Source organism: Corvus cornix, chromosome 3 (assembly GCF_000738735.6).
Source record: "Corvus cornix cornix isolate S_Up_H32 chromosome 3, ASM73873v5, whole genome shotgun sequence".
NCBI lineage: Eukaryota > Metazoa > Chordata > Aves > Passeriformes > Corvidae > Corvus > Corvus cornix.
The window spans coordinates 46454498-46477068 of record NC_047056.1 but is presented as its reverse complement, the minus strand read 5'-3'; the positions used below and the strand labels follow the sequence as shown (position 1 = coordinate 46477068).

Below are 22571 nucleotides of genomic sequence, written 5' to 3'. Positions count from 1 at the left end.
ATCAAGCTGACAAGAATGCCCAGCCTAGATGGCATCCCAACAGCAAACACCCAGAGACAGCTTTTCACTGCAAAGTTAACCACAGTTAAAACCTGTGGACTATGAATCATTTGTGGTTCATGCACACACAATTCTTTCAGCATGAGCTAGCTAACCTATCCAGTGGGGACAAGGTTAAAGGATTACTAACTGCTAATGAAATTCCTCTACAAACTGCACGATAACTAGCACCCTCAGCATTTACCCACTGTCTCGTGTCAGACTCATTCCCGCCAGGAAAAGAAGTGATTTCTGAAGCTTTCTAAACTGGTGGATGTGATCTCTCACGTATTTGCATCCCTATGTATCCACAATTACATATGGAAAAATGGAGACAAGGTTCCCAAATAGAGCTTTGCTTTCAATCTCTCTTATTCAAATTATGATAACTTGTGGGGAATAACTCAAAGAGAGAAAATGTGACTATATATTCTATACTGGGGACATGCAAATTTTAAATCTCTACTGTTTGGTATGAATAAATTTTCATTGGAAAAGGACAATTGCTTTACTATATTTCACAGTTATATATTACTCACATATTGGAAACGCTTAGAGAAATGGTTATAGCAAACTAAATAATAAGCAATATATTTTTGAAAAGTTTTGTATTTTCTGACAACTTTTCTTCAATCTCCTTTTTTGAAGTAGATTTTCTATTTTTTTTAAATTTATTTTTCCATTTTTAAACCCTATGGCTACGTAGAAGTTCAGAAAAAAATATAACATTTGTAAGAACAAGAGAACCACATGATACATTTGGTGATTTGATGTGATTACAGTATGTGGACTCAAAAAGAGGACATGAAAAGAAAAAGAGGAGGAAAAAACATGGAAGAAAACAAAAGAACCTGGAAGAACAGAGAGGATTTTGTTGGAGGTTTTGAGGCACACAGACCCTCAAAAGCCCAATGCATAAGATAAATCACACTTGCCAATATCCACTAAACCAATGTAGAAAGGAGCACAGGTAATTAAATCTCGTTAAGTATTATGATCATTTTAACAAAGACATGAAGTCCCTCAAGAAAGGACTGGTATCCTGTTGCTAATTTGCATACTTTAGTGCACATACTGATTGTTTAGGCTACTGACTTGGATAGCAAGGCAAATACTGAACAGCCTTCATTACACATACCACTAGCACTTTCATCTAAAAACTTCATGATTCTGAACACATTCTTGCCTCTTCCCCTTCTTTAGCTTTCAAATGAAATAATCTACCAGCAAGCTAATGATGTACAACCTTTTTTTTGTCTCTGCTGAATCTAACGAAAGTGTTAACATTAAAAAAGATTATTTTTTTTTTATTAATACATCATTAGTAACAATCAGCCAGATGAGTTGCAGTAACATAACTCAAAGTTATCTGTGTGTGACAGTAACTATTCTTATAAAGCAGAGCCTTTCTAACCCCTTGCCAAGGATATTTAATTTGGTGTGCAAGTTTTTTTGCCAATGGGAAAACCATTTTCCATTTTAGCTGCTAGCAACATGTATAAGTGAATATGCTGTAAGTAACTAGCTACTTTGAACTTTTGGGTCCCATTATGCACACAAGCTATCCGCTCTAAAAAGGCATCATACAAACATGCCAAATTATTCAACCTTTTGAAAAATGCTTTTCATCTGAATTATAAGTTAAAACTTTTTCTGACTTTAGAGAAACTGGAACTTGAAAAGATAAAAATGTAAAGCTTGATTTTTCTTTGCCCAGAGCATACGTTATATAAACAAAAATCCCCAAAAGGTGCCAAGAATTGTCCCTCTGTTTTTCTAAATGATCATGTGTGCAGTCTAGCTGAAAAGACTCATCGATTATGTCTACATAAACAACAAAAGCCCTTAGAAAAAATATCTAGATCAAAAGCCTGTCAAACACTGAACAGGAAAGAGAAATCCTGCTTTAAACATGGCCTCTTTCAAGTCGGAATTCAATCCCATGAAGTAAAAACAAAGGATTTCATAATGAAAGGTATTTAAATTACTTTATTTTTGGATCTTAACCAGGGATTCTTTTTTGCTATATGTTAACCTTTGTCTTTCTTACATTGGGACAGAATTCTTCATAATAGGCCCTACGGTTTTAAAAAAATGTAGAAATTTAGTCACACTTTACTGTGCTCACAATACACAATTATTTTTATCAAAATGAGACACTGATATTTTTACTGACATTATGGGTTTCTCCTTTTGTCAACAACACACACATCTAATATGGGAACACAGCAAAGTTCTTAACGGATGCGATGGATATATATTTTTTCTTTTCTTTTTCCTCACTCTCCTAAAGTACAGACATGTAATCACAAAGGAAATTGCATATCCTTGCAAAAACAGATCACTACAAAGATTATATAAAATTATATTCTGAAAAGTATAGTCAAAAATCATAAAACAAGCTAAAGTTAGACACTTCTAAAACTATGGTTTCTAAAAGAAGAAACAAATTTAACAGATAGCCGTCTGCTGAAATACAATCATATAATCATAGAATGGTTTGGGTTGGAAGGGACTTTAAAGATCATCTAGTTCCAACCCCCCTGCCATAGTCAGTGACACCTTTCACTAGAGCAGGTTGCTCAGAGCCCCATCCAACCTGGCCCTGAACACTTCCAGGGATAATCTTCATGTTTGATTTCCTACTCTGTCAATAAGGTTAAAACGACATGATTTACAGCATGCCAATAGTGATATCTTTCAGAAAAACTTGTGATTTGAATTTTCCCTATCTATACATAAAAACTATAATATAAACCTAATGCAAAGCACTTGCTACATGTTCAATCATACCACTACTGTAATATTTATATGCCATATACATAACCAGCATCCAGTTTTAATTTGGTTCATACCTACTTGTGCTGGAGACAACATCCTGTTTGCCAGGTTTGGATAGTGGACATTTGTCTTAGAAAACATCAGTTCATATTTGATGATTCAAAATATTGGGTGTGCTCAATTTATTCCCTGTAATTGAGAGTCCTATAGCATGGATCAGTACATGGTAGAGTACATAAGCAGCCTGGTCTAGTCCCCTCCAACCCAAACCATTCTATGATTCTATAGGTACTGCACTTAAAATGTTTGGATATATAGTCATCTTGGATACTCTAACCAGGAAGAGACACATGCAAATCTGACCAGCCTCTCAAACACAAAGCACATTCAGTTAATAATTATATCTATGAGTGGTAGCTCTTTAACACATGTCAAGGCTAATGAATTAATGAATCAGCACAAGAATCAGAATTCTCACATAATTTGCCTATTCAGGAGACAACAGGTCTGCCTTCCATTATAAGAGGCAATATCAAAGCAGAAGGAGCAGCAAAATGTTACAATTACATTGATGTACTCATCAGGGCACTTTAACCCTGATGCATTGATTTCTGACTTGTATTAAAACATGAATTGGTCAATGCAGAGTACTATTTCAAGCTCTGATATAACATTTGTGAAAACCTAAAGTTATCCATATTTCCTATAATCTTGTCAAAGAAACATCTAGTAAAGCATAGTCCATTCATTTTCAAAGGGTTTTCCTACTAATACTCAGGATGCCAGTTGACCCTGGCTATTTCTAATATATTTTCTCTTGCAGTGTTAACCATTAACCACATCCAAGTATTTCATATGGATTTGCAGTATATCTGGAAAAGCTTTAACTACTTTTGTTATGCTTATTCCATGTTTTTGGCACACCCAAAAGAATTATCTCATTGGAATGAAGTTAATGAAACAGATCCAGCTTCAATAATTTTTCAAGGAACAAAGGCTGCAAGTTTGTTTTCTACTGGAATGTTGAACTTAGAAGATCACACACTCAAGCCAATAGCATTTGTCTTTGCTGTCATGCAAAAGAGAGTGAGTCACCTACAGTACAAGAGAATCATTTTGCAAATCTGTTAGAACTGTGTGGCATCTGATTAAACTAATCCATGTCTTTCTATGATGCCAAAATAAACAGTCCCTTTCCCACAATGTATAAACATTGTTCCCATAACTTTCCTTTGAAATGTCATGAAAAGGTTAAGTGACATTTCATTATTTACCTTGACTAATGAATTGCTCCATGTTGTCTTTGAAGGGCTGTAGGTGCTCTTCTAGTGATAGCTGATAAACTTTTGCTGCTTCTGTCTCACATGCTGAAATTGAAGTAACAGATTAGTTTAGGGTGACACATTCGTACCATGGATCTGTATACTGTAGTAAAAAACACTTAAATTCATATCCAGTGAAACTGCTGGAATATGTGCCTCAAACACACAACAAGTACAAACACTATGATAATAGAATCAGGAACAGTTATATTCCTAGTAAAATATTTTTATAGGCAGATAATTTGTGGCCAGTGTGTGAATTTAAATGAGTGGTAGCAAAAGTTAACAAAAGTGTTCAATTATTTTGAGGGAGAAAGACAAATTTCAGGGGCAGAACTGCATGGGAACAAAATTACAAACACAGATTCCAGGCCGTGTTGATATACCTGGCCCCAGGTAATAGTGCCTGAATCAAAATAAGGTTCAGATGCAAAACCTGTACCAACAGTAGGAATGACCTTAATTTAGTAAGTTAAGACAGATGAGGGCTTGATACTTGATAAAATGACAGATGTATTGAAGAGTTTTGCATTTTTCAAAAGTAACAGTGCAAAAGGATTAAAGTGGAAGACTGTAAGAGTACAGTACTCATTGCTTAAACTCTATGAGAGAACTTGAAGAACAGCTTGCTTCTTATTGCACTAGAAACCAAGACAGAGAATCTGGGGCCTAAAGCACCCCTGACACAAAGATTATTTGTGGGTAAGGTGGTACTATCATACTTCCACCAACTATCCAAGCTGATTTAATTTGGGTCAAGAGAAGACCTGAGACTATTTCAGGTGAATATTAAACTTGTTTCCACTATAAGAAAAACCTCTTTAGGCTGTGGTAAGTTCCTGCCATTCAACAGGAATCAATCCTGCTGGATTCTGCCTAAAAATTTCCAGTTCAAGTGCACATATTCCAAAACATACATTTCCTTGCTTACCCTCCAGGGTTTCTTTAGGAAAAAGAATTATTAGTACATCTTTAAAGATAGAAAACTTGTTTAACATTTTAAAAATATTTTAAGGTAGTAGAAAGCACTATCCTAATATTTATACAGAAAAGCAGACTGACTCAAATAACTGGTAACTCCACACAAGTGGAATAAAACCAGGGTGATAATAAAATTCAATTTTAATTATTTTTTTAAACTTAGATCAAAATGGAAATAATAACAGCAGACTTTTAGGGGAAAGATAAACATGAAGGTGTCTACTTAGACAGCTAACCTGCTTATGCAGCGATATTAAAAATTTTAAAGAATCCTATCCTCCGCCAAATATAACTACGTAATTGGAAGCCTGTAATTTTTAAACAAATGTTAGTCAACACATGTGAAATAGGGGAGGGGATCCAAATGACCATGAATTTTCTAACAACATATGACAGAAGAAGAAATAGAGAACCTATGTACTATTCTGCAGATGGAGATGTTCTGATGGTAATATACAGGATTTGTATTACTCTTTTCTCTTATGGAGAAACAAGTGTCAGAGCTGAAAGAGGCGACAGACCTACCATAACATTTGATATCACCAAAATTCCATACGTTTTTCCAGAATATGGATTAAATATTTTTCAGAGCAGTACTGCATTATACTCTCTTGAATGTTTGCAGTTTAAATGAACTCTCAGCCAATTTGAGAGAAGAATATATCTTATGAAAACTTATACTCAACAAAAATCTTAGCCTATACCTATGTCAACAGCTTGAAGCAGTCCCATTTCAAAATGCTTAAGGAAATGTGGGATATTCTATGTTTTATATTCATCTTGTTATAGGAAACGAAACCATGTAATGTTGATTGTGAAAATGAAATGTCTCTTCTTCAACCATTTAGATTCTGGAAGCTCTCCCATAGTTGATTTGTTTGTGCACATATGTGCGGTGTGGGAAAGGGTGTGCATTTAATGGCAGCTTTGTTTCTCCAGTTTTTGGTGGAGTTATTTTTGTTCTTTTCTGCCCACACCCCTCCCTCTGTGAAAAGAGTAAAATCAATGATGTTCAGAAAAATAACAGTTCAGGACCATTTTTCGCCCTATTCCTGAATTACAAACACCGTGTAAATAATTTAAAATCAGAAAAACAGGGGAAAATAATATCTTTCTTTTGCTTTAGAGAGTGTAAAATATTGTACATAGCATTCAGACCTTAAAAATCAACAAATCCAGTCATTATTACCATACTAATGATTATTATGATGCTTAAAACAAACTAGGTCATCAGATGCTTTCTGCATTAAAGAATTAAGAGGTCTGTAAGCAGTTCTTAAGTTTCTCAATTCTCCAGATCACCAAGACTGGAATGTTAGTCTCCCTTCACAGCCTGTTGGATAGAGCACTCATCTATTATTTTCTGTAATTTGTCACTAGAATAAAACCCCCCACTATTTGTATGAGCTATTGCTATTCCTCATTGTAACTGAAGAATTTAAAGTGCTGATCAAATGCAAACAGTACAAAATATCAGATAGTTCCCAGTACTTCTGCCCAAATGAGGAAGTAAGATACTAAGTAAATGCTTGTGTCAGAAGAGTATTTAATAACTTCTAAGCAACATGGAGAAAAAACATGGGGGGGGGGAAAAAAAGTATGTGAGAATACAAACAGCCTTCTAAATTTGATGTTTTTAACTTCAGCTTCATATTAAAACACATTCATCTCCATGAAACAGCTCAGCTAAACATCCCAGATATCAAAGGAATACATTGGCAAAGGGGATCTGCTGTGACAACTTTGTAAAAGTTTTGTCTAAAACAAAAGCTTATCTGCTGTTTCTTAACAGACCCAGACTTGGTCTTATCATCCCTGTTCTCACAGGTTTAGTTATTCTCTCATTTTAGGAGATGTGCATACAATTGAAAAACTTAGACAAAATTAGCATATTTCTAAACTCCACTTATTTCGAGCAGATTTTAAATTTTCTTATGGTGAAAGAACTGAAAGGTATTCAAGGCACCACAAATGAGATTCATATAGGCAGTCACAAAAGCCAAGCACTAGGTAGAAACTTATCTCACAAGACTGAATTGCCCAAACAGGAATAAAGATAAAAACTTTGTGCTGCTTTGAAGCAAGGTGAAGGTTTCAGCATCCTCTAGTCCCAAATCATGCACTTCAGACCTTCCAAAGATCTCAAATCCTAACCTGAAGTTGGTGAGTGCAGAGACACCCTTTCTACAACCCTCTAAACCAATTTTAACATATAAGCAATACATAAACAATGGAAAGGACCAATAATACATCTAATTTCATCTCCTCTCAAGATCATATGCTGCAGAGAACTCCATGTCATTTTTCACAGATGCAGCAAAATGGATTCTTGTGGGCAATTCAAACTGGTAGCTTTTTATCCATACATACACAGGTCTCTCAAATGCTCCTGATCGGGAAATTGATGTGAAAATCTGTGCTCAAAACCAGTTTAGAGATTTAATTTTACAGCAATTCCAGCTGTATCCAGTATCTCAAGAATTCATCTCATTTTATATTTCTGTGTTAAAACACAAATAATTGCATTTTTTCAAACCATTGTGTTAGTTTGCTCATCCTATTTTTTTCTTTTATTTTTATTTCAGGTCACCTTACTAAAAACATGTGAAGTTTCACAACAGCAAATATAATTTAAGAGACATCTATACGGAAAAGAAAAGTGACAAAAAATTTCTGTGCTTTGCACCAACATTTTCAGTTAGTGATTCTGTGACGTAAGATACACTCAGTCTCATTATCAGAAATAGTTGCTTTACCTTTTTTCAAAGGAGAAATAAAAAGTTTTCAACATTCAGAGTATCTTTTTAGTGCACATTTCCCAGCTGGTTCTGTTGGATGCCAAATTTTAGCCCTTGGAAGTACAAATCTCTTCTAAACATAAAAGATGTATTTTTGAACAAAATGGGTGAGCAGATGACCAGCTGCTCCTCAGGCTTTCTGCATTTTCTTTGGCCAGGGTAACAATGGGCAGCAGGATTTTTCTTTTCAAACCCCCAAAATATGAAAAATAAATGAAAAATAAAAGCAAACAAACAAACCAACAAAACCCCCACACCAAACAGTAACAAAATAAAAAAGGAAGCAAGCAGACTTATGAATTGTCTTGCATGAATAATTAACAGCTTCATTAGGCTGTTTTTATTAACTAATTCAGAAACCACATACTTATCTATAGAAGTCTGCTAGAATTCAGGTGGATTTTCAAGATCGTTTAAGATACTTGAGAGCACACCTTTAATTGAGACTTGATAGACTTTGCTTTTAAGCCTTTATGGAAGCTTTGAAATTATGTCCTTAATTTTCTGAGGTTCTGAGTGCTCAGACTTCCACAAGAGATGTGCCTGTGTCCTACTTGTCTGAAAACCATACGACAACATAACCACTGTTTTCTCAACTTCCTCAGTGCTTTCTGGGTTCCTTACAACTGCAACCTGTGACTTTAAGAGAAAGTTTAGACTTTATCTAAAGGAAACAATGCTGGCCTCATCAAAAGACAAACTCTGATGAACCCAGCCACAAATACAGAAAGAGCTCTTAATTTTCTTTTATTTATTTTTTTTGGAATTGCAATGACTTACACTAAGAACTGCTGAGTCTTCAAGGGCTTCCATAGACAGCTCCTTGTTTGGAGTTTTAAGGACAGTAAAATATGACTCACAGATTGACTGAAAGCCTGGCTTTAGTTTACATCTGGTTTAGGTTTAGGAGTCTGCATGCAGCATAGCTGCAGCAATTAACCCTTTCTGTGATAACTGAACAAACAGCTAGAATTTGGGAGTGTACAGGTGTTAATGAGTAGGCAAAAGTAAAGATTTAATATGGTTAAACAATATCTGTTTCTGTAAAGGCAGGTTCTGTAAAGGTTTCTGTAAATGGTACAGATAACTGGAGGACTGACCCAAACCACTTTGCTATTAATTATCTTGAGTGATTTGGCATTTTATAATAAGACTGAAGGCATTATTTTATCACAATATGGATCTATGGATCATAAAAAAAAAAAAAGAAATATATTTATTAATTGTAAAATATCTTCATTCACATTTATATCAAAACTATTGACAGAGAATTACAAAACCACAATTTCAAATTGTCTTTGAACAGGATGTTTTTGATGATGAAATGTATTCAGCCTCCAAAGAGTACAATTTTTTCACTACTTCAATTCTCTCTACTTCATCTCCGTCTTCTCTTGAAACTTGAAATATCAGTGTACGAGCACATTAAAAAAACCTTAATTTTTTGGAAAACCTCTGAGGATACACTTTATTTCACCAAACTTTAGCTTTTTAAAAGATAGATCACCAGGTTATACTCGAGGCCTTTCCTTAACTGGAAAATTAATCAATCCTTAGATTGTCCCTCTCCTCCTTAAGGAGGGGGACAATCAAATTCAGAAGAGCAATCCCTTCCTTTTCTTCCATCTGAAGAGGGGCCATAAATGGCTTAAGGCTGCTCAAGTTTGTTAATTGAAGTCACAATTAATACCACTCCTGCTTCTGATCAAGAAGTGGCACTGAAATGTCACCAGTGTCTTAGATCCATCATCAGAACTCTGATGGAAACAGTTGGGAATATGAAAAGATACAAGGATACATATGTGTGTGAGAAAGAAAGGGGCAAATAGAATGATACATTTTTAAAAATTTTAGTCTGAAAGCATTAATATTACTTATGAAAGAACTAATAGTGGATGCAATCTTATTTTGCAAAGTAATCCCTACACCCCAGACACAGTTCACCCATGAAGAGGAAAATTCAGTTTCAACTACAGCTTGACTGAACTCTCAGGTATGGGAACTCTTTCTAGGTGTTAAGGGTAACCTTTACTGAGGCAAGAGGAATGATTAGTGAGCCTATTACTGTCTGAACTCTCTCAGTCCCATATTGACACCATCCCAAATACAACTTTTAAAAAGTCTTTCTATCCCACATTATGGTACTTCCAATGCTCTTATTCACACAGCAGGTGTTAAACATGAGAGCACATAACAGCTCTACAACAAGCAGGTCCAACAAGAATAGGTAACTTTAGGTGACTGTAAGATGCACTAAAAAAATAGGGAACGTGTATTTTTCCAAGATACTCTGGGGCTTTTCTTGGAACATACTTCTAAAATACAAAGTGTTCTGCAAATGCTTAACACTTTATAAACATTCTCAGTCACATTTATTCCAAATCAGAGAGATGTACTGGGCCACACAGCCTAGCTTCTTTGGATGGAGACTTTTCAGTGAGTTGTAAACACCCAGAATAGGAAAAGAAAGCATCACTAAAAAAATAATGTTAAATTATCATAATTATTGCTTGTAGTCAGTGACTAATCAAATATATTAAATATGACATTATGACACATAAACAAGTACTGACTTCAACTCAGTTTCATAGCAATCTGCATCATATTGTACTATTAATCTCTTCTACTAGTGAGATTTATTTTCTGCCTGACATTGTTTCTAATTCCCTTTTAGCTGAGCTTAAGTGAAAGTTTTGCAATAAGTGACAAGTGATGAATTAGTTTCTGATTAGTAAGAATAAACTTAATGTTGTAAGGCTAGAATGCTAATGTGTAGCCAAAGAATAGCTTCTAAACATTTTTTAACTTGCCATAATTTTATAACACTCAATGCCATTTTAGTGTTCTAGTTCTTTCCTAAATACATCTTGAAGAATTTCATGGGCAAGAAATCCAACATGTTCCTAAACCACAATTTTACCTTAAGAGTGTCAGAGCAAAGAGGGTTAGAATCTTGATTAATATATGTTTTCCACATCTTTCTGCTCTGCCTGGAGCACTCTGAAGTGTCTAGAAAAACATACTGATACTAACAATTACATAACAGAGGTCCTAATCAGTGAGAGTCACACACTGCTCCTGTGACCCTGGATGCCCAATTTTCTTTACATGGTGAGTTGATTTAAGTCATGTGGCAAGTGCTAAAGTTTCTTCTGTGGAATGACATAGGAGCAGAAGTCATTGCTTGGCATGACTGCATCAAGGAATGTTGCTGACAGCCAGGAGAGATCAAAAGCAGATCAAGTTGCTTAACAAACTATATGTCACTGAAGTCAAAAAGGCTAAAGTGGGAATCCTGGAGAGCTGTGAAATCTAGGAGCAACAGATGGAGCCAAACTCACTTGATTTGTTAGTTAAAGGATCTACCTGTTCTTTGGTCTTCTACCTTACCAAAAAAAAAAAAAAAAAAAAAAAAAATCTGGTATATAAATTTTATCCTGGAGAGCTGTATTATTTAAAAAAAAATAAGTTTCTGTCTTATTCATCTTGGAACAGACACGGTATGATTCTAAAAGTCTTTGGGACTTGCACTTCTAATCTGAAATACTAGAAGAAATTTTCATATCTAAGATTTTAAAAACTGCCAAGGCATAGAGTTCATGAACACTTAAATATGGACAATAGCCTCGATAGTCACAAGGGAAGAAAGTACAGAAGTTTGAACATCACGAGTCCTTTTTCTTTTTAAGCAGTCAACATAATAACTCTAATACAAACATAAGCCCAAACTCAAAACTGTGAAAGAGCACATCAACAAAATTATTTTACAGAATCATGAAGACTATTTATAGCTGCATGTCTCTGTGTATATTACTGTCATCTTTGGATGGAAAAATACAACAGTACTAAAATGAACTGTTATTGTTACAGCTATGAAACTTTTTTTTAATAATAACTGTCCTCCACTTTGTGGGTATTCTGTTGGGGTTTTTTAAGTTTTATGAAAGGATCTTTCTGGAATGAAATTTACCTTTGAATAATGATCCAGGAAAGTTTTCAAAGTCAGAAATAAAATATCTGCAGAAGACTTTTTTCCTGGGTGAACCAACACCTCCTTCCCCCACTGTAATAAGCATGATCTCACTGCATGGTTTTCAGGGTATTTGAAACTAACATGAACAGAATACCCTTTAAATGGTGATACTGCCTGCATCAATATTTGAACAAGTTTCTGTTTCTCAGTGACAAAGAACAAATCAAATGCCCCACCCCTCACCAAATGGTGAAATCTGCCATCTAATTACTGATGAATATAAGTACAAAGTTACAGTCCACATCTCAGTATAAAACAGTAATGTATTCTGGGCATTTATTTCTATGACTTTAAAGTCAGTGTTTCCCAGGAATAATCAATACTCATTTACTCACACTGACATCAAATTAATCGGTTCATATTTAGAATTTTGTCAGAATTTTCTCAGCATCATACAACTCTCTTCTTGTTCAGTCATTTGATGAGGCACTTAATAGCTCTAGTAACTCTTAAGATTCCATGTCTTCATTAGCAAATCTGGCAGTGTACTTAGAGTAAATGCAGTAAAAAACCCGTTTGCAAGTAATTTTATGCATTCTGTTAAAATTTGTACTCTATTTAGAAATGATTGTCATTAAGACAGGCTATTCTATCTCACTGAAATCATTATAACAAGCTATCAGAATACCTAGAATTTTTAATGTATTACTAAAATTTACTTCTACTGCTCTTGCAGTCATAAAATCTTTTAACAGAAATTGTTTTTAATTTAGATTGACACTTTTCTTTGGAAAAGGAACCACAAAGCATTTTGGATCTCTGGACACTATTAAGAAGTCATGACTGAGACTGCAGTCTGGTTTTGAAACTGTCATGACATATTCAGGAGAGGATGAAGATGCTGATGCTGTCCCCAAAAAAGCTTGTACCAGCAATGGTGTTTGTAGTTATTCTTCAGTTTCATTAACTACAGAGAAGAGTCTCGAGCCTAAGGGTTGGATTGGAAGCACAGAAAGAATTCAACTGCAATCTGAAGGCAGATCGAAGCGTGTAATTTCCATTTCTACAGAACCCCTGCTTTGATCACTGCACAGTGTGGATTTATTCCACAAGAGATTTATGTCTGTGTGCAAATTTCAACCTTGATCTAAAAATATTTAACCTTTAATGTACCAAAAAACATTTTTGGTAAATTTGTGAGGAATAAAATCTGCCCCCATGGATATTCGTTAACATGCACCTGAATTCAAGTATCTTTTTTAAATAAGACCTATGTATCTTCTACATGTGCAAGCTTGGAGATCAGCTCTGAGATTATCTGGAAGTTGCAAGAAGTATAGAACAAGTTTTCATGACTGAATTGTGAGATTTTTGCTCCCTAGATTGTTCAGGAGCAGTAAATGGATGATGCTACAGTTCACTCCCTAGTATCACACTAAGTGACCTTGATACAACTTTAAATATTACCTCAAAATATTTAAAATAACTTTTAAAACATCCAAACAAAGTTTGATAGAAGCAAGAAGGGAAGGTCAGATATCCTTTAGTAACCATGTTATGTTTTTGTTTTAATAGAGAACCTCCCATTGTAGGTTGATCAGGGATTAATGGATTACCAAACCTTTTCTAGCTCTCCAGAGGCATGGCATTTAAAAGCAGCAAGGCAACAGTAATGGGCAGATCACTCCTTGATTTGTATCTCCCCCTCAAAGATTCAGCACAGTAACATAACTGACCAGTTTAACACAGATTTTTTGCAAAAAATATTGAAGAACATGGATCGTTTGTGCAAACTACTCTTGCTTAACAAATCTAGTGCTTAGATCCCCATGTTATTAAGAAATATATGGTAAATGTTCTTCATCAAAGTCTAGCAAATATATCTTAAGCTTGCTGAATTCATTTAAAGAAAACATTTCATAAGAGGAGAAAAAAATACTTCCTTTGCATGTTACTTTTCAGTAAAGTCCAGTTATTTGAAGTGTCTCTAACAATGTCATACTTTTTATCTGCTAGATACTATTTGGACCTGGTTATAAACCTCTTATTATTTTTTTATCATGGACATAGTCCAACACTTTGCAATGCTTTTTATGGTCAAAGACTTGAAATCAGTGTGCAAAAAAGAAAAACTAAATTAGTTTTTTGGTTTGGTTTTGAAACAAAAGATTTAACCTAACTGGTTTGATGCTGTTTAATTTAAAAACCTCTTCAGGTTATCTACAGAAAATTGTGTATTATTGCATTATTTCCATAGTCATGGAAAAGCAAATTAAAGAAACAAACTAATAGCTGAGAAGTTAAAAATACACAACTATTTTTACAGTGTCATCTAATTTCTCAAAATGATACAAACAAAAATAGAAGAGATATAATGGCAACATATAATTAGCATGATCTGGGTTCAGTACCTCGCAAGTCTTTCTTCATTTTGCGGAGATCTTTCTGAAAATCATCAAACTTCAGTTGTGAAGCCTGGAAGAGATCTTGTGGATCCGGAAGAGGAAAGATGCATTGTTCTCTTCCAGCATCCTGACAAAACCACAAGTGAACAGTTACATAGTGCTCGTTACTTTTTCCTATACTAAAATATATAACTGAAAGCACAGAGAATATTTGTACACATTTCTGCATCTTGCCAGCAGAAGAGCAAATTTAGTCAGTTGGGTTGCTTAACCCGAATTTAAAAGAGTAAATTTAACTTTCACTCACCTCATCAAAATTACGCAAATAATATGAGACAATGTAAGATAGAAGACTTCTGCTGTTGTCCTGTATAGAAGAGTAAGAGTTTTCTGTGTTACTGAAACTCACAGAAAAAAAAAATTCAGAAAAGGTAATTCATATAAATGAAATATTTAGTGTAAAAAAATACTTTGCTGGTTTGGTCCCTTCACTAAAAAAAAAAAAAAAAGAAACACACAAAAAACCACCCAAATCAAAATCAAACCTCACCCTGAAGTCCTATTTAATCATTAAATAAAATGAAGAAAGATATAACACTCATGGAACATACTCCTGATTTTTTAATTCTACCTGATTGCAAACCTTATGTTCTGAAATTTTTCAACAAGGAAAAGAGAAATTGTTTCTGGTTCATGTAGACAAGTTCTTCAAGGCAACACTATAACTATAACCAAAGCAAAGTTAAATTAAACAAAGAAAGTTATTTTTATAAATGAAATTTGGGGGGTGAGGGAGGGAGCTTTTTCATTGCTTCCCCTGTGTAATCTCTCTAATGAAACTTCAGCAGAAAACTTTCCATTTGAAGAGGATTTCTGACAGAATTAAGTTTTCAGATGTGTTAAGAAAAGGATTTTTGTAAGAGCTTTCCTGACTGATCAGTAGCAAATAAACTGAAAATGTATCTTGCAATTGCAAGGTTAATAGTCAAAATATTTCCAGCAAATTACATACTCAAGTCTTGAGTTACCAAACTAAATTTAGTGTGCCTACATTTTCTACTGAGCAGAGTTCTAAAACTGGTGACATATCAGATCTAGAGCCAATTTGAAGGTTCAGCTGGAGTAAGCTGCTCTAAATACGTTGTACTGAAGTGTCATTCACATCACCACTCCCTTGGTTTAAAAAAGAGACCAGGATGCAAGAATGAAATTCCTCCACCCATTTAAAAAGGCAAATGGCTGACATGGTCTCTCAACTCAGGGTTAACAGTCTACTCACACGACCTACCTCAGCAGCTAAAAAAATGTATATTTAGTGAGGGACCAAGCAGGGAAACCAACTCTTCTTTTTCTGCCATTTGCAGAATTGAAGATCTTGACAGTGACTCATCACATTGGTAGGAACTAATTTAAGGGTCAAGAATTATTGCTATAATCTGTCACATTCAGGTAAGATTTTTCATTATAGCCATAGAAACTTTAAGATTATTGTTTCCTTGTAAACAAAAGTAGATATATGTGATGTAACCCTGAAGTGATTAATCAAAGCCAAAAATTGCTGGTAACACACAAATTCCAGTTTAGCACAGAGCAAGAAAAAACATTACTTATCACTGTCTTTACTGAGATGACTAGACTAGACAAATCTTGAATCAAGAAGTACTTTACTAGGTGGCTCCATGTTTCAATATTAAATACAAACTCTGTAATCATGGTGTACATAAAGAATGAATTTTGGATTATCCAAAATGCTCTGAATGCCTATTCAATCATTTCCAGGAGTGACATTTTTTCCCTCACAAATATTTTGAATCAGCATGGAACTCTTTCCACTTCTGTAATAAACTTTTAACTGTCAGATCATAGTATCTAATTACAAGAAAAGTTGGAACTATGAAGTGTACTGAAAGTCAAACGTACATCAAAGTAGGAACTAAAACATAAATTTAGGTATTTTTGTTTGTATAGTAGTGAAAAGAGATGGTTAATTTTCATAATTCTACAAATACATCCAACTCTAGAAGTGTGATCAGATAAGCGTAGCAACAAAAGAATTCCCTTCCACATGCCTTCATAAACTTCACAACATTTACTCAGAAACGAAGTAATTTTCTGAGAATTTAAGCTTCTCAGGCTTTCAGGAAGTCTCAAGTCAACTTACACTGCTCTTTACATCTTTCAGTTTTGGCAGGATATCTAGTCCAAACCCATCAGCCTGTCCTCGTGTCCTGTTTCCACCGTTCATGTAATTTCCAAAGGCAAGAACCAAACCTAGAACCCTCATAACGCCTGATTCATTCTTCAATGTCTAAAATACAGAAAAAAAAAAAAGTTCAAAGTTCCATTAATATTTATGGTTAATGAGCAGATTTGTTGATGTTGTGTTACCTTCTACTGCAACACATAGAAGTAGAACAATATTAATATGTAATTTTTTATGAATGGAGAATGTTATCTCCAAAATGGAGACTTAGAAAAAAATAAGAGAAAATCTGTACAGTATTACCAGACATGACCTGTTGAAAAAAACAAAATAGTAATCCTTGACTGATACTGAAATTGTGAATGGTATATTTAATTTCTGAGAAAATTAATCAAGAAGTTCATAAAACACTCAGATGGAACAAGTAAAACATTTAATCAATCAAATAAAAAACATTACATAGTAAAACATAAAACAATTGAAACAGTTTTAAGTTATCAAAAATACTGATGTTACCTGCGTTTTAAAGCCCCATATTTGTTTTGCATGGGACTGCAAAATTCCAGTAATCTCTTCAGACTAGATACAACATTGCTATCTCTATCTGATGTTAGATACCAGACATATTATTAAGTTGCACATTTCTCAAGTTCGAGCAAACACAAGGTTAGCTGAACTGGCATTCCTTTGAAAAGGAGTGATACAGTGACTATGAAGAGGGAAGATTTTGCTTTAAAAAAAGTAGAAGGTGCACTGTTTTCCAGAGACTGATACACACTGATGGCAAAAACATGATATAATTCAGAACCAAAAGCTAATCTTAAAATTCACTTTGATGTTGAAGAACAATCATAAAATGTTCTATTCTACTATCCTTTAGATTTTTAATGAGTACTTTAAGTAAATAAAGTGAAAACTTTTGAAATATGAGTAAAGCTTAACAAGATTAAATATCAGAAATTTAGATCTACTTTTTCACAGAGCACAACCTACCTCACACAGTTTCTGTAACAATTCAAGTTTGCGACGGATTGAACCAATGCTTTCTGAAAACGTTGATTGGAACAGGATGCAAAACACACGTTCTGAAAAGTTGGGAATCAGTGAGAGTTCATAGAGGAACCTGTCGAAGTGATTAAAGAAAATTATTTGGGTCACTGTCAGTAGGTACAGGCTTGGGGTTTTTTTCATACATATTTTGCTTCAGCAGAGATAGTTTTCTGAAGTGAGCAAAACTGCTCTTTCATAAGTGTGTTCTTACTGTTCTGGCTTATCCAAAGACTTGGCGTTCTCTTTTTCCTTGGATGCCTTGCTATGCTTTTCTATTTTTTCTAGCTCATCTGATTGTGCTCTCTGGAATAAAGGAAAAAAAAAAATGAAAAATTGTTGTGACTAGTCAAACAACACAGATAAAGATACCCTTGTAACAAATCAAATTCATAGATTTTTCTTTTCTTTCTAGCAACTGCTTATGGTAAAACTATAAGAGTCTACAGAGTGATTTTAAGTATAAATAGATCTGATAGAGAATAGAATATCTTGCAAATAATATTACTGCCAGCAGTCTGCAAAATATTTACTCATTCAATGATGCACTGAGATGACAGTCTTCACTCCCAATGCCTTTACTTTGCTGATTTATGAAGTCTTTGAATTGAAGGACTCAAGAGGAGAGTGGTATTTCTCATCACAAATTTGTTAGGTTACGTTTGAATGTCATCTGATCTTTAAATATGCATTTAAATAATATTTTTTTTTAATAAATGAAAACACTTTTGTATTGTTTATTGCATTTTAAATTTTAGTAGGGATCTGAGAAACCACAATGGAACGAACATATATTTGATTTAATATGGAACTGTCATACATATAACACATGAGAACTACTGCATATTTCTTTGGAGTAAAATTATTTTTATTTTTATCTTAATAAGCCAAAAAAATTACATATAAACTGCCTAGTTTCCTGAAGAACCCTGTGGCACACTGTGAAATCTGTTCTTCAATACTCCAATCAACAGAAACTGAGCCTCACTTTTTTCTGTGTTCCAAGCGATGGTAAAATTTTTTTCTAAACTGTATTACTGGAAAATGGAATGGCATGGAAAGGAATAAAAGTGAAATGAAAATTCCTCCTTCTGACCCTTCTTTTGACAAATATAGCAGTTTTCAAAAGAGATTCAAAACATCAATCTGCCCAAGTGTTTAAAAAAGGTATATCTACCATTATTCCTTTAAGAAAGCATTACACTCATTTTTTAACTTTCTCCACCACAGAACTTGAAGACAACAGTGGAAAATTATATTCTAAGCACTTAGATAATGGCAAAGCATAAGATATGCTGCATCTGCATTCTCTCTTGAATGCTTTTGCAGGGTTAGCAGAAGAGGGATGGAGCTGTTTCAAATCACAGTGCCTGCTCCATCAGGAACCTGAAACCAGAAAGTTGGGTTTGGACACTTTTTCTAAGATTGTTGAACATCTTCCCACGTGAAAAAGGAGAAAATACTGATGCAAAATAGAAAGATGAAGAGATTGAAGAGACATTTAGCAAAAGCCCTTTAGAGTTTCTCTTATTACATCAAGAAGTCTGGAAATGACTGCAAGGCCACCTATCTTGAATGTCACATATCCTAATATTTAGCCAGCGTTTCTGTGGATGTTCTTCAAAGGTCATCTCTAAAGTTGTCTGATCTTATATATTAAATACTTCAACAGATTGGAAGTATTAAAAACTCTTTTTTCCAGCAATAAACTTTGTTCTCGACACTAAGAAATTATTATGGTGGTAGTACCTGTACCCAAGATTAATAGAATAGCTGAGGTTTGAAGGGACCCCTGGAGACTGTCTAGGTGAACACTGACACAAAGCAGAGGCAGCTAGAGAAGCTTGCTCAGTATCATGTCCAGCCAGGTTTTGAATATCCCCAAGGATGGAGACCTGATGACTTCTCTAGGCAGACTGTTCCAGTGTTTGGACACCCTTGCAGTAAAAAAAAAAAAAAAAAAAAAAGGTGTTTCTATTTAAATGGAATTATGGAATTTCCAGTGTTTCAAATTCAGGAGGCCCACTATGTCTTGTCATTATGTTGGGCATCCCTGAGTCTAGCTCTGTGTTCTTTACTCCCCCTCCCCAGTCAGGTATTTGTACATACTGATAAGATTGTCCAGAGCTTTCTCTTTTCCAGACTGAGCAACCCAGCTGTCTCTCCTTGTATAACACTTCTCCAAGTCTTTAACCATCATTGCTGCTCTGCACTAGACTTGCTCCCATATATCACTATCTCTTGCCCTGGAGGGGCCACACCTGCACATAGAATCCTAAATGTGATCCCATGAGTGCTGAGCAGGTCACTTCCCCTGACCTGTTTGCGCCTTCCTTTATCTGATTGTTTATATGGCATCACACCTCTCTCAGTTAATGAGGACTAGGCTGAGGATTTTTTATCAGTTTTTAATTTTAAAATACTGGCAGTGGCCCATTCATAACACTTAGTTTCCTGAATTCCCTAGCCCAGTTTCACTTCTGTGTGAGGAAAGAAACCTGGGCCTTCATCCTCCAAAGGTATTTTTCTCCATAAAGTCAATGCAGACATAGGACCTGTGAATACAATTACTATAGTAATTATTTCTTGTATCAAGATATCCTGAGAAGAAGAATGTTTCCAAGATCCTAGGATCAGAAAATTTAATCCACTTTTAATCCAGTCTTAGAAGACTCATCCAGAGACAAGATGAGGACTAGAAAAGAGACAACTAACTGCAGAAGTATTAAATTAAATATTGCATGTGCTGTTGACGAGAAGGCTTGGGTTTCGTTTTGTGTTAAAAAGGCAGATGTAAATGGGAGATGTCCACACTTAATCTAGAATACTCTTAACCAAGTGAGAGTTAAAAGAAAAGAAAATTTCCATCACTTCTCAAATCAGTAAGAACTCTCTTGGCAATAAGTGAAATCTATAGATTTTAGAAATTGGAAGGATGCCAAGAAAGGTAGCATTGCTCCAGTGGTCATATCATCAGAGCCATGGAGGTCTAGATGTGAAAATGACATGACTGTGTATAAAGAGCTATTTTATTTATTCAACTCAAATTTCAAAAAGTTCATGTATTCAATTCACACTTGTAAATTTTTGAAAAAAAACTAACTTTTTGTAAAAGTAAACAAGTTCTCATACTAACAATTTAAATTAAGTTCCATTATTTCTGGTGAGTCTGTAAAGTATGTTCTCTTCTGTTAAACTGGAGAAAAATCACTTGACATTTTTTTCATAACAGTTAAAGAGAAGTAAATATTTTAACATGAAGCATAAAACTAAATGGTTATTTGCAAATATTTTAGAATAAATACTGAGAATTCTCTCTCTCCTGGCCTTCTACACATAGTGAAATATTAGAGGGCTTATCGCAGCAATCTATTACATACATGTATGTTCAAGCTCTTAATGTTTCTCCACCAAATCCCATGGCCAAAGGTTAGGCAGACTCTCTATTCCTTATTTAAAGCCATTATTCCCAGGTTGTTTATGCAAAGAAGTAACAACTGTCAAAGATACAAAGGCTAAGCATGATCCACTCATGGGCAGGCCAGAGCAAAACTCAAGAGAGAAGGTTTACACCCTTCACCAAAATCAAGAAGTTGAAATACATGGTCCAAGTTCAGAATCAAACCTGAATTTCAAGTCACTAATTTTGGCTCAGGTATCCAGAATTGTGATCTATGGGTACTTTAAATTCTGACAGAAAAGAAATACTGTATCTTTTGCACAGCTATTATTGAAGATCATTTCTCAGAAGTTTTACCAGCTTCCTTTATTGTTAATGGCTATTTATTCTCTAATTTACAAATGGATAATTAAAATAAGCTTTTATATTGCCCTTCAAATTTGTGTCAAGAGAGAACACATTCAATAAATACTTCTCAGAAAAGTAATTAATCTGATTGCATTAGCACCTCCTTGAATGTCACTGATATTTCTTTCCTTGAATTTTAGCTATATATAGCTATATAGCATCCAAATTAGAAAAAATAACATAATATACTAGAATTTGCTTTAACCATATCTAAAATCAGACAGCATAAATCTAACAGAAATTACTGCAAAAATATTCTGCTTCAGTTTAATTATTTTCCTATTTTTTTCCAGAGTATAAATTTAGCCTGTATTTGGTCTTACCAAAGTTCATAACGGCCCTTTTTCAATCTCACAACATAAATCTTATCCATTTCCTGGTTAGCTTCCTTTTCCTTGCAACAGAACCTTAGCTCTGAGTTTGGATCAGTTTAAATGTATGCAATTTTATTTTTTGCCAAACTTGACTTTAAAACTTTGTGTTATACATTTCAAAAACATCAAGTGACTTGTCTAAGGAATTTTGTCACCAGTAGCTGGAACAACACGGATATACAGAGATACCACAGTTAATAATAAATATCATATTCTTTTGAAGCTGGATCATCAGAACTCAAGTACCATCTATAGGCTCTGCAAAAAATATTAAGACATCACATTGTCATTGCTAGTTGAAAAAAAAAAAAAAAATCACAAGAAATAACTGAGGAGATGGTTTGAATCTTAGTGGCAGATTCATGCGCTTCAGACTTCCGGATGCCTTTTATTCTTGCAAAGGCATTTTGAGGTTTTTGAAAGCATTGACCTAAATCTTTTAAAGGCAGTATGGACAAAACTGGGAGCCTAATTGTGAATGTATGCATGTTTCTTTTGTAATGTGAAAAGAACTGAAAAGGGCAAATTCATAGATGAAAGAAAATAATTTGACAGCATTTTTAATCCACTTTTATACAATTGTTTTCATGATATAGCGAACATGCAAGCAGAAGCAGACATACCTTGTTTCAGTGATACTTTAGCTACAACCCCAGCTGCTAAGAGGAAATCTGTTTTCAAAGTAAACATTCACTTATTTGCTGATCAGTACATTTCTGATCACAACCAATATGTCCTAACCCCATACAGAAACTTGAATGGATTTTACCTGCCTTCTCCCCTAATTATAGCTGACACCTGATAGCATTGTTATTAGAGAGTTTGTAAAAGCACATTTAA

The 22571-nt window shown here is 34.5% G+C and overlaps 1 protein-coding gene across 5 annotated transcripts in view; it reads right to left on the bottom strand.

Moving 5' to 3' along the window:
* FMN2 (formin 2) overlaps positions 1-22571 on the bottom strand; it is a 166759-nt gene that overhangs the window by 41734 nt on the left and 102454 nt on the right. For all 5 annotated transcript variants that reach the window (XM_010398951.4, XM_039569096.1, XM_010398968.4 and 2 more), the window contains 6 exons: positions 17764-17855; positions 17496-17625; positions 16461-16607; positions 14607-14666; positions 14306-14426; positions 4095-4187 (listed from right to left, as the gene is read on the bottom strand). In XM_010398951.4, coding sequence (XP_010397253.3) covers positions 4095-4187; positions 14306-14426; positions 14607-14666; positions 16461-16607; positions 17496-17625; positions 17764-17855 — 643 coding nt within the window. The remainder of the gene's footprint in view (positions 1-4094; positions 4188-14305; positions 14427-14606; positions 14667-16460; positions 16608-17495; positions 17626-17763; positions 17856-22571) is intronic.